The sequence below is a fragment of the Lissotriton vulgaris genome, chromosome 2_1, assembly GCF_964263255.1.
Source record: "Lissotriton vulgaris chromosome 2_1, aLisVul1.2, whole genome shotgun sequence".
NCBI lineage: Eukaryota > Metazoa > Chordata > Amphibia > Caudata > Salamandridae > Lissotriton > Lissotriton vulgaris.
This window is the reverse complement of record NC_141687.1, coordinates 1,323,808,675-1,323,822,458: the sequence shown is the minus strand read 5'-3', so window position 1 is coordinate 1,323,822,458 and position 13,784 is coordinate 1,323,808,675. Positions and strand designations below refer to the sequence as shown.

At 45.4% G+C, this 13,784-nt stretch overlaps 1 protein-coding gene across 6 annotated transcripts in view; it reads right to left on the bottom strand.

Moving 5' to 3' along the window:
- KALRN (kalirin RhoGEF kinase) overlaps positions 1-11,858 on the bottom strand; it is a 1,626,736-nt gene extending 1,614,878 nt beyond the window's left edge. For all 6 annotated transcript variants that reach the window (XM_086957084.1, XM_086957086.1, XM_086957088.1 and 3 more), the window contains exon 1: positions 11,453-11,858. In XM_086957084.1, coding sequence (XP_086813210.1) covers positions 11,453-11,561 — 109 coding nt within the window. In that variant the 5' untranslated portion in view covers positions 11,562-11,858. The remainder of the gene's footprint in view (positions 1-11,452) is intronic.
- Between the last annotated feature and the right edge of the window lie 1,926 nt (positions 11,859-13,784).

Below are 13,784 nucleotides of genomic sequence, written 5' to 3'. Positions count from 1 at the left end.
ATGCGTGCCTGCCATGATTAACATGTATACTTTTCCTTAATGAAACCGCTGTGATGTTATTTGAATTATAGTTACTCTAGTGTTTTTTTCTTGCTGTGTCACTATTTGTACATCAATTGTATACAATATTTTAATAAAATATCCTTGCTGAAATAGGTAGAGTATGAGTGTGTTAGCATGCCTGCATACCTAAAGTAATGACTATGGTCTAACAATGTGCTAAACAGTGTATGCATTATACTGTACACTTTGAGCAACAGTTTTTTATGATATAATGTTTTCATGTTTGCCTTAAAAAAGAAAAAAAGAATATAATATTCAGGAAATTCATATCCACATAAATAAATATATATTGTTGATAACTTATTATATCTGGTTGTTCACATATCATTTCTGTATATCCATAGGTCCTCTCAGTAATTGTATTTCCTAAATGTTTTCTCACGCTTATCTATGTGTGCCTGCCAGTCTGCTTTATGGCTATATCATTTTTTTGTATGTCTGATGATCCGTGCATGTTGGTGTCTAAGTGCGTTTGCCCGTGGGTGATTGAATGGTTGTAGGTCTTTATCTGTTAAGCTCGGATGTGCTTTCTGTGCTGCTACTGTGACTACGCAAGAAGAACAATTAATGGGCGGATTGCTGAACAATGCAAACATTCACCCCAAGTATGAAGACTTGGGCTTAAATTCATCGTTTTTTCTGACTACGCCACCCCAGTTTGGACCCAGCCATATGCAAATCAGTTTTGACCTTGCTACCCATGGGAACAGTCCAGCCCAAACAGCCAGGCAAGGTCCTCCCTGGACTGGAAACGACTATCCTAGGACATGGTTCTGGGTATCACCTCTCATCTGCTAGAGTAACCGGAATCCAGTGGCATGGCGTACGTGGGCTTCCCCGGCCCACTTGGGGTGACAAATGCAAAAAGAATAATTGATGGACGGAATGCTGAATCAATGTCAAACAATGTCAAACACTCACGTGTTTCGCATTGTTCAGCATTCAGTCCATCAATTGTTCTTTTTGCACTACTCAGACTACCTACGCCGGGCATGCATGTGCAATCTATATTCAGCATTTTAGGGGTGGCAATAAGGGGACATACACATTTTTGACAATACTGTATATGACAAATGTGTGCACTGATATTTCTCTGTGGGTTATTGCAACATGAAGATGCATACTTCTTGGCTTTGCCAAAGCCCGTCTCCTGTGACACCGACACACCTCTATGAGAGGGAGTATACTGCAGCGAACCACTCGAGTTCGACATAATTTGCCTGGATCACATGGCGGGAAACCAATCTCCATAAAACACAGGGATTGAAGTTGACATCATGTTTATCGCCCATGGCTGGGCCAGGGAACAGCCATGATGCAAGCCGGCTTTCACTTAGAAGCTAAATTGAATTTTTGAAAATATGCAACTTCCTACAAGTTCCAAAGCAGATAAAGGTCATGTGAGGATACTGTGCTTTCAGCGTTCCCTGTAAGCTGATGCTGCAGTCGAGCTCCACGGTGAACGTGGACGGGCCGCCATGGGGACGCCTGCCCGATGTAAAACCTGCCCTTTCATTGGCCAGGATGCCCTCGTTCATAGCGACATCTTCAAAGTAACTGCAGAATGAAGGCACCGGTATTCCACCGAACGGCACGCAGAGAGGAACCCCTCATTTCCTGCCTGCTTGTAAAGAGCTTTATAGTTCTAAAGGGAAACCCGCTCCGTGTGTTGAGCTGTTCAGATATTTCTCCAGCGGTTCATCTAACATAGATCCAAGAAGATTAGATGTGCCCCCATGGTCACTAGATGCACACACCACGTAACGTTGTTCTCGAAGTTCAGTGCATTCAAATGTATTCCACTTAGGTGGCCTGTATGTGGTCCTCCCTGATCAATGATGGATAATCATCTACCCAAGTAGTCTTCAAACTTTTTTATTCCGTGCTCACCCTCAAATGATGAAAAACGAAAAATAAATTAATTACATTATTATTATTTTAATCACTAGGGCCACCCAGAGTGCTTAACATATTTTTCACGATTATTCTCTAAAATTGGCAGCTCTAAACATATCTATCAGTACAAAAATTGCGCTTCGGTCACGTTATCCCTTTATAAAATGCAATCAGATACATGATTGCCATCATGCTATGGGCAGCCTGTTCTCCCTAAAGTATAAATGTATCCACAAAGTAATCATTTACCAGAAGTTAGAGAAGCACCCCCCGCCCCCCGCCCAACTCCCCTTTGACAGCTTCCCTGGGCTAGGACACGAGTGGCAAAAGATGTTCCTGATGGTCCACTGCAGGGCGGCTCGCTGCCACACTTCTTCTTTACTAAAAACACCTCTCTTTTCGATGCTCCTCTTAACCAGTGCCTCCCTGTGTTCAGTTCAGCTCCTCTAGGAAGCCCCACCACCAATTTGAAGATCTCTGCTCGCCACATATGCATGAATTACACACTTAGATTCTCACTAGAAGTTATGCACAACACCACAACTGTAATCTCCCACCAAGAACTACTCACAGAATGGGATACGTTCAAGCGAGGTTGTAGAGTATTACTGGCACAGTCTGCGTTTTGTCCTCTAGAATGGCGAAAGGTCCCAGGAATCGGTGTTCACAAACTGATGATTTCAACAGGTTTCTTACCCAACATGCACCGTTTTCCCTGTGGACATTTCACTGGGCTTTCCTGGTGAAATGTGCGTGGGAAACGGATCTTGAAAGTGCAGCGTTCCTGCACAAATAGCAATCCCGATTTGGCTAGTATCTATCACGACTAGCCACACCGGGATTATTTGGAAGTCATTATGAGGTCTTAAATGTATATCAGATTTTGAAGGGCAATGGTACATTGGACGCTTCTTATATGAAGTATTTTAAAGTGACACTACTTTTCCCAGGGATTAAAACCCCTTCTGGAGGAAATCGCCCTCAACCCAGAACTCCCCTAAATCAATTTTCCCCCGGATCCATTTTTTCATGTTTGTAAAGTTAATACTAGTGTAGCTGCCAGATAAGGACACCTGGAAAGTGAATCCTTTTTAATCAGCTTCCTGTGCACGGAAAAAGGCAGCAACGTGGTTTCCTGGAGCATTTGCGGAGTCAAATTTTATTCTTCATAGATGTTAATTCACTGCCTTTTATTATAGGACTCTTGAGATCAGCACTAACCAACTTTTCAGAGCTCGAAGCTTTGACAGATAAGCGAGAAAAGTCAAATAGAGCGATTTACCCAGGATCACAGATTGTATTCAATTAATTACAGTAAACTCACCCTTATGATTCTACATGCAATGAGGGTAGCTATTAAGCCACAACCATATCCTCCCAATGGTCTTACATTTCTGTATAGCAAGTGGTAGTTTGTGTGTAATGGTCCCCACTTTGTTTAACATGGAGTCGTTTCTAAATAAAAGGGTAAAGCTACTTTTCTAACTGGCAGTGACAACTCCAAAGGGCACCCCCTCCATAAGTGGGATATTTAGACCCAGGGCAGGATCCCACAGTGAGAGGCAGCACGTGGACGTGGAGAAAGCCCAGCATGATGGGCACACATTTAAATGCTGGCAATCTGTCCTCACAAGCGCAGCATCCTGCCCTCTGCTTGGCAGCTGGCAGTCTCGGCTTCTCCTGGTGCTGTGGCGCAATGCCAGCAGCGGGCCTTGTGATAGCGATGCGGTCTCAAGGTGAAGAAATCAGACATCACGTGAACGCCTCACCACCTCCAGTGACAGACAGATTGAATCAATTCATCGCCCCTGCTGCCACGGCCTGATTCCTTCAGCCTCAAGGAGCACTCATCCACAGACAAATCATCCAAAGCACATCTACTGATCAATCAAAGTGCCCGCGGCCTAGCCTGCTCAAGTTATTTAGAGACTCGGCTGCCACTCAATGTGCTCAAGAGTGCTGTGGTCAAACTGCAATTACATACTGGCACAAGACAGCAGGAGGATTCAATGTGGACCCAAGAAGGCCAGATCTGTGGGATTTTCAGAATAACCATCTCCTATGTGGACAAGTTTAGGATATTTTAGTAGGATATCCTGAAAACCTGGTACGGATCCAGCCCTCTTGCACCTCTCCGAAAAACACTTGTATTCAATAGCAAGTTGCCATGACTAAAAGACATGGACTAGCTTGTGTAAAATGACCTTCGCACAGCTTTACATCTCTTCAACTGATGAATCACAAATCAGAGTTCATACTTTGTGCTTCTGTAGGAGTGTCCTGTAACACACACATTCCAAATTTACCAAGCATATACAATCTTTACGAGGTTTATAGAGGTCTTAACTATTATCACAATCACAACCACAGGAATCTGAATTGAGAATTGCCATTGACCAAAATCCGAATCAGTGTTTATGTTCCAGGGCTCTGTACTCTCAGACAAGCGGCTGTGTTGGACTTAAGACAGACAGTATTTAATGCCAGTGAACATCATTGGAAAAGTGGATTCCTTCTCTACTAGTTCCTTCAACCGAAGTACAGTTTTACTGAGTTGCGATAGATGACTAATGCAGTCAACAAGATTAGAGTGAGACATTCACCCAAAATAGTAAGATTATTGGTAAGATTATATAAACCATTCAGATTGTTAGAAAACTGGCATTGTGACTCCTGACACTTACTAAACTGAACATATAATTTGAAGCTTTATTTTTGTTCCCCAAGGGACACCATCACGTTTTCTTTTCAAAATAAGTATTCCTCGCATGTCTACATCATTTCAGTGAAACTGTTCTTCAAGTCCTAAAACAGCACAATCTGTTTTTCTGCTCCTCTCAATTACTGCAACCTCCCTTTACAGCCTACATGACTTCCGGCCTGACCCCACTGCTCTGTCCTACAGTCATGAGAATTCATTACATAGACTGCTCATTTCCCACACAAACACGCTTGCCCACCCTTCACAGCGACCGCCCCATCACTTTATTTATACAATAATGCAGACAATCTCCCACAGTCGAGTCCTATAAATCATTAAAAACATTAGGCCAAGACTAAACATCTACATGGAATAAATACAAAACTTAAATGAGTAGCTGGCATGTTGGAATTTGCGATCCAAAGTTCAGATATAAACAAGTATGGCTGAGAGTGTTAACAGCTTCGGATTGGACATTTGGATAGTTTTTCCAGTTACACACTCATATATTGTACACAAGGGTCCACTTCTACCCTGTAGATCAGGCTACTCTGAATGAAAGTGGCCAACCTTAGTCTATATTCCGGTGCGAACCTCTACTTTGTATACTGATGTCCACACATTCTCTGAATACGTCCCATCCCTATTCCGTAGTACTGAAGATTCTTCACAGGTTCCTGATCAACCAAAGATCACAACTCAAGGCCAATGGCACGGTTCACATTCCTGCATGGCTGGCCCCAAGGTTACCCAAAGGTACTCAGGCCTTGCAATCTGACGCTTGGTTCATCACTAGGCTTCAACCCAGTTAGAACTCACTTCTTCAGCCTGTACAACTCAAGGATGAATTATCACTTTCCCGAAGAGGACTTAAAACTCACTTTCCCTGCGCAATCTTCAGTCGTCCTTGAAGTGACCCTCTATGCCATTAAATCACAACTTGCTTCTACACCTCTGCCATCCCGCCAGCCAGTCTAGTGCCTTAGACAGTCCTCTGGATTCTTTAAACTAATAGGTAAAATGAGAGGGATTCTCATTATCCCATGAACAAGGCACGGCCCTCCTCATCACGAAGATCACTCGGTGACTCCTAGAATGATGGAGGGACAAGACATTCACCATCAGGACTGACGCTGAACAGATCATCCTACCTAATGGGCCTGCAAAGACCAACTCAGACTCCCCCACACAAACTAAAGCTGTAAAGCGGCACAAGGTGCGTAACAAAGGCTTAAAATAAATGCTATGAGAAGGAACACCAATGAATAAAGATTCACCCTGTTACGTTGATTAAGAGGAAACAGATCTGGAGTGTAAGAATTGAGATGGATTATAGAGCAACATACAGCTCTACAAACGTATTGCTTTGTTTACCAAATTAACCCATGTTCACCTAAGCAGGTGTAGTCACAACAACAGAGAATGGGATGGACGCTTGTGAGCATCACAGGAAGGGTGGAAATATGTACTGTTAACGTTCCTGTCCTTGTATATACTGTTCTTCTCAGTAGATATCTACCATGTCTTTCTGAAATTAAAAGGAATTAAATGTAATGCAACCCCTTAGGTGCTCGAACTTTTTATCCATTTAGTGAACCTGTTGACTAGGCCATCAGAAATGGATCCAAACCAGGCTATTCCTGTAAGCAATATTTCAGTATTCTTCATCAGTTTACCTCAATTTAAATGTTTGCTGCCTCGAACTTTGATTGTTTGCCATACCACACCAGTAAGGTGCTGACTGGTCTTGTAACATTTCTATAAGCTTCTGTCACTCATGAAGGTTTATTGATTTACACAGAATGATTCAAAGTGGTAACAACGGCTGGCACTGAAGCACAGTTTAAACGAGGACGCATAAGAAAACAGTGCATAGGACCTTGTTATATAGAATTATGGGTGGAGCGAAGCATACACAGTAAACATACACACTACAGAGGCTCCCAATGTAAATGCTGTGCCACTCCATCAGCAATAAACCTGAGCTCTACTTTAGAGTCACAAATAGACAACATGGAAGAAAGACTCACAGAGCTTCCGCTGGGGCAGGAGTACTTCTGCACTGTGGATACACATGGTGAGGGTTGTACACAAAAATAGATACAAAAGGCACCATTCCTTGTCACAAAATCCTGCACCAGGACAGACCCAATAAACCAGGAGGAGGACTTGCCATTATCAACAGAGACACCATCAAGGGTACCTCTTAAACTAACCCAGAAGCCACTTTTATGGAACAAATGCATTTCAAGCTTCAAACGGACAGTAACACCACTATCAAAGGCACCCTTGGATACCGGCCCCCAAGACCTCAAACCCACTTCAGCAACATCACCAAACCCCTTGCCAAGGACACACACCAAAGACTTCATACGTCACAACTTTCATCTTGACGACCCCACGGATTCCAATTCCTCAGACGTGCTCGAAAGTCTACAGAACATCAGCCTCACCCAGCTTGAAAAAGGCCCTATCCACACTGCCGGACACACCCTGGACTCCATGTTCTCCTCCAGTATCAAGGTTAAAAAGTCAGCCACAGCACTGCATTCAAATGGACGGACCACTCTATCGTCCACTTCCACATAACAGAGCCACCAACCACCCCCAAGGAGTTTAGCAACACCCCGAGCCGCTGCTGGAAGAAAGCTACAGCAACAGAATGGCTCAACGCTCTCCAAATAAACTACCCAGACCCCACCAAAGACACAAACAACTGAATCACCACCTGTGCTATAACCCTGGTGCCCCTGAAATACACCAAGCCCAAAAGGTCCAACAAACGAGCTAGCTGGTACAACACTGACCTCAGAAAATCCAAGAGAGGTGCAAGCTCCTCGATAGGAAATGGAGAACAACCCGGGGAACCACCGCAAGAAACACCTACAAGGCTGCGCTTAGACATAATCACCATTAAGTGAAAGAGACCAAGAAGGCACTGACCCTTAGAATCGAATCTAGCTCCAATAACTACAATGAACTTTATGCCATTGTCAAGGAATTCACCATCCCAATAGCTGCACCAACCACCATCACCCCTAGACCACAACTCTGCAACAATCTCTCTGATTTTTTACACACACAAAAAAAATAACAAGATCTGTAGTAACTTCAGACCCCAGCCACACTCCATTGACCTTCCCAGTTTGCTAACCTCATCAACCCACAAACACCTGGACGACTTGCAATCAGAATTACGGAACAACAGCACAGAAACACCCCTCATCGCTGCCACAGATGACATACGCACCATCCTCGACCATGGACAGTCCGTCGCACTCATTCTCATCGACCTCTCTGCAGCCTTCGACACTGTCTTCCACCACACACTCATCGCCAAAGTACCACAGCTGAAATACAAGAACCAGCTCTCAAATGGATAGCCTCCTTTCTCCTTCAGAAGAATTTAACAAGTCAGGCTCCTGCCGTTCCCCTCAGAGCTTAAGGACCTCATCTGCTGAGTCCCACAGGGATCATCAGGTAACAAGCAGCGCTCTACAAATTCTCTTAACAGACATTACATGCTGTTGTATCTGCTGGGAAATATACCACACTCATCTGTTGGGAGGTGGGTCAAAAGTTGTGAACAGGTAGACCTTGTACAGGACTCAACCAGATCAAATAATTGCAAAGTAATCAACCTTGATTCTTATACTTTCAGGAGGAAGAAAATATGCAAATACAATAGCTTGATCACAGGGAAGGAGGCCTTCACCTGAAGGCTGATAGCATTATGACCTAAAACAGAAACTTAAGCAATTGGCTGTTGGGACTAATTCTCTCTGGCCCTTTTTCCAAAATGTGCCTTCTGTCTTGTCACAAGAGATCGGAAGTCTTTTATGTGGCCACAATATAGATTTATAAAGACAGATTGCCAGGTAGATCAAAGTGGAGGGACGGTATGGAGATACAGAGGCAGGAAAGTAAATTGCAGAGTGAGATGAGAAGAAAGGGAGGCGAGGTGGTACATGTACGATCAGACAGCGGAAAGACAAATAACTAGACATACATGCAACCGGCTCAAGACAGCCCAGCCTGTGCTACCAAGAGGCCGAGTCACAGGGCCTTAATCTGGGAGTTGTGAATTTCACGTCAGGTCTCAATGGCTTGACATGCTCCGTGATCCTGTACAGACCTCGTTGTGTATGCCACAGATGCATGTTTAAATGGAGACGCTGGTAGCAGCACAACGTTGGCATACCATATTACATAAATATGGTAATTCATTCATGAATAGATAATGCCCATCGGGCGTGAATAGCTAAGCTGCTTTCATGCAAACAGCAAGAGTGAAGGGTTGGAGGCCGAGTGACTTTTAAAAGCAATAAAACTGAATCAGCAGATGATTGACAGGTTCTGATCTGAAGGTTCACAGGAGATTACCGTTGCAGAAGTCTAGGTCTGGCCTGGCCTGACATGCGAGCTGGATTGCTAGTCATTGTATCTTCACAATAATGACTGAGATGGTTCAGTTTGAAAATCTACAACAGTCTAGCTTCAAAGACGGAACGGCCTGCAGATTAATCGGGTTGGCTACGGACTAGGGCCCCTGAAGAGCTGAGAAGAGTCAACTGCATGCCAGGCAGGGTTTAAGTCTGGGAATGAGTGTCACAAGCCAGCCCTTCAGATGCACTGGCACCTCAGTCAATGCACTGCACACCAGACTGCATCGGTGTGCCCTTGGGTCAGGGCTATTTTAGTACGCAGCTCCACCTAGCACTTACCCACGTGGGCAGTGTGTGCTCTTCTCCACTGACGTGCTCGGTGTCTGGCATGATAAGGACTGCCCAGACAGCCGAGTTCAAGGGAAAGTGAGATACTGATGAAAACCAGGCCAGCCTCTCCTCCATGTCGGGGTCAGGCACGGCTTCCCCTCGGTTCGGGAACCAAGGGTAGCAAAAGGTGACAAAATGCAGAGATTGTGTCAAAACTAACGAGAGTAAATCAGTGGATATAATATCACTTCGCTGGCAAGGAGGCTGTAACTGAACAAGTTGTGCTGCTCTGTGAGACTTAATTTTGAAGCAAGGTTAAAATGAATACACATGTAAACGAAGAGAGACTGGATTTGTGAACGCAGTGCGGTTTTTCTGAACTCTGAATGAATCTGTAATTGTAGTATTTTTCTCTGGCGAGTGAATATTTGCAGAGTTTTTAGCCCTCAAAGGACGGGCCTGTGCATGCAGTGTGGAATGCATTAAAAATAAGTGTACATACAATGTATAACCAACAGGACTGAATCTGTAAACGGAGGGGGATTTTTTCGAAAATCTGGAATTAATCTGTAAATGCAGTGTACGCGACTGACCCCTACGGGGATGAACATGTAAATACAGTAAGCACATGGTCACATTCTCCGATTTGAAACTGTAAATTCTGGATGAGCCTTTGACCTCTGAAAACGGTCTAGTAAATGAAGAGGAAGTTGCCTGACCTCTGCAGGAATCAGCATGTAAATGCTGTCCGCGCTTTCCTACCTGCAAAACGGAACCAACTAATATTGCTTCTATTTTCTGAACACTGGGAATTAATCTGTAAACAAAGGGTACGTTTTATAACAATCAAAAATTGTCCTGCATATGCAGAGTGAGTTAACTGGCCTCTGTGGGAATCAACATGAAAATACGGTATACGATTCCTAACCTGAGGGAATGATTCTGCAAACATGCCGTGTGTTTCTGGCCTTATGCAAATAATTTTGCCTTATGCAAATAATTTTGTAAATGCTTTCAACACTCAATATCACATAATCTATCCATGACAGCAGTACAAGGTTCTGTTTTGTTTTTAGTGTCTCTAACCTCTGAGACCCCAAATCTGTTCCACCAGGGTGACTCGCTGTGCTGGGGCACCCACACAGCTACTTTAAGCAAACATAACAACACAGCCCTTAGCAACTAAGCGACACAGAACCGTCGAAAAGAGCATTCGGTTAAAGAAGGAACTACTTTGGCATACTAATTGTGGAACGCGCTATATACATGGTCATAAATGACAAAATATTATGAGTGGTCGGTGAACAAGAACCTATGTGCAGCTGAACCTGCAGTATTCTCGGAGGAGCTGGGGGAGGAGCCGGTTGGAGTGACACACACCAGAGGTGAACCTATGGCTCCGCCAGGGGAAGAGGCCGAGGCGGGGGCGTGTTCAGGGAGCAAATGGCAAGTCCCTTTCTGTAACGCAGCTGCTGCTTCTGCCGCCTGCCTCGCAGCCCGGGAGTCACTCTCCGGCAGGCCAGAGGGGGTTTTTGTGTGCCAGGGCTCCACATGGCGAGAAGGGAGAGTCCTAGAGACGCCTGGGGGGAATTGAGACCGCAGCGTGAGCAGAGCACGTCTCTCCGAGGGCTTCTGTCTCACCGGTGCATCGCCATGTGCGGTTTCACAATCCCTTCCGCCACAAAAAAATCGTGATTTTTGAATAACTAAGCCTTCGAATGGCCCGTAACACGGCATGTTAGCCTCAGAACAAGACCCGGGAAACACATACATACAACCCCAAATGAATGGCCAGGCAGCCCGTCTCCCGGGGGCTGACAGGGAGCTGCCTGGGGGTAGATCGATCAATGCACGAGAACCTGTTTACAAAGGGATGCCGCCTGCCCGCCCCAGAGACACGCACAATCTGTCAATTACCAAACTGAAATCAAGCCCTGATCTAGGGGGGCTCAGAGCTGTTTAAAGCAAAAACATACACGGGGCGCCTCGGTGCTGGATGTCTGTGGGGGCCACCCCCTGAAACCGCACAGCACGCCCGGCCGCCTGCACGCACACCCCGCACACAGCGCCCCCTTACCTGTTCGGAAGAAGGCATCGACGTCCGAGTCGGGGACGCCCTCCTCGGCGCCCTCGGCGGGGTTCATGTCTCCGGCCCCAGGCGGAGGGGTGCGGACAGCCGCTCGCATCCAGCGGAGGGAGCCCGCCCCGTGCGCCCTTCCTTCCCTCTCAGGCAAATCCAGGCGCGCCCCGCGGCTCCATGCCCCCCTGCCGGCGGCGGCGAGCGCTCCTCCCCGGCTGCAGAGGCCGACGAGAGCGGGGGAGGGAGGGGTCTCTGGCGGAGAGAGCGCCGCCGCCTCGCTCGGTGCCCCTTCCTTCCTTCCTTGCTCGGCTCCCTCTTCCGGGGTCTCCTTCCCTCCGTCTCCCCTCGCTCCGCTCCCTCCCTCGCCGCTCTCCCTCTATTGTTCGGGCCTGCCTCCTCGCCCCCGTGCCTCCGCTCCCTCCTCCTCCTCGCGCCAACAATGAACTCCTCGGCTGCACATGTGACTCTGAGCTCTATTTACATGGATGACAGTTCCATCCCTCTGCCTGCTATTGTCAGCGGCCCATGTGCTGCTCCTCGGGCCCGGACTTCCTGAGAGGGGCACGGGCTGGAGGGGGGGTCCCCGCTAAGCCTTCACTTCCTCCCGCAGCCGGTAGCCCGCCCACCCTCTCCCTCTCGAACGCCTGTGCCCTACTCACCAATGTACATGTATTATCTATATGATTTAGCTAGTCTTTTTTCTGTAATGCAGCTTAATTATTTTTTATAGCAGTGATTTATTAAAGGGGGGCTTCGGGAGGAATGACTGGGAATAGGGAATGCAGGCGGCTGAAATGAAGCCCCAGATAGCAGCATTTGTCTTCAAAAGCCAGGGCACTCGTTTTATTTAATTAAGATGACGACTGCTGTGGCGATTATTTATTTTACACAATTTAGAAATAGCAGGGGTTTGTTTGCTATTTAGGGCTGTTAGGCTCACGTGACTAACACTAGATCGATCAGCCAATAAAACGCCACGTACCATTATGACAGAGCAGCATACTTCCCAAAGCATGTTGATATTTGGCTACAATGTAGTGTTTCAACAGTTATAAGACTTTAGCATAATAGAAAAGGGCATAGGCCCAATCAATTGTTAATTGGACAGCATTCGTAAGTTGTACTACTCGCTGTAAAGTGCTTAATCGCCTGGTCAGTACTATGTAAATGCAATTACAATACAATATTATATTAGTGACAATGTTACAGTGATAAATCTGCCATTGGTATGATTCCATAATGCTTTCAACAGCCTGTTGATGTACAACATGCTTTTCATCATAAACCTCTTGTAAAGTATGATGTATTGCTTTGGTGATATTGTCTATGCCTTATTCATTGCTGCACGGACGTATGACATTGGCATAAAAAAGTTAGAGGTAATTGCCCTTTTAAATCAATAATCTCCCTGATTACCCAGCCGAAGTAGACGTGCCAGTCTTATTAAGTGTGCTGGTAGTCAACTGTATAGCATTTCAGCCTGGATGTCAATTCTCCAATATGCCATATGTGATGAAGTGACACCACATACCTGTTGTCCAATAACTGCCTCCATAGATGGAAACTACAGGAAGTAAACAAGGTTCTAGTGCCCGGTTTGCCTTCTGATACTTCTTCTGGCTTCATGACCCTTGAGACCATGGGTAGATCTCGTTGATGCAGAAGGTGCTGTGGTGCTAGACACAGGGGGCTAGGGTCACTGCACCTCTGGTACAGCTGCTTTTCACTACCCATATATGAGATGGAGTTAATTTTTCTCGCTTCCTTTGTTTGCAATTATTCCTTTGCAAAATTTGTATTAGCAATGTCTATGCAACGACTGAAGGGAGCAGCTTTTACCCCTCCATACCACCACTTAACACCCATGCATAACTGGGCCTTGTTGGATGTATGTAAGCAATTCTGTGAAATGTGTATGTTGAACGTTGGTGAAAAGCATTATGTTGTTTTGAGGAAGTGGATTACTGGTTGCCGTGGATGGTAATCCACCACAAGTCATAATGTCACAATTCTTGTTAGGCCCAGTAAAAGTTTCAGTAATTTACACCTAAGCTCATCTGGTGGTAGCCTTGGTACAGAGCAGACCGGCTTAACTCTAGAAAACGTGTAAAGCATTTAGAAGAAGCAAGACAGTTAAAGAAGTCAAAAACACAACATAATAAACATCCCACTCCAATTTATAAAAACAGAGACTAATTTAATGAACAAAATGACCCCAAAACATCGAAAATCCAATAAGGTGAACTAGAGATATGAATTTTTACAGTTTTAAATTAAAATAGTGTCATTGTGTGTTGAATAATTGCATTGATTGTGCACACTTTGCTCT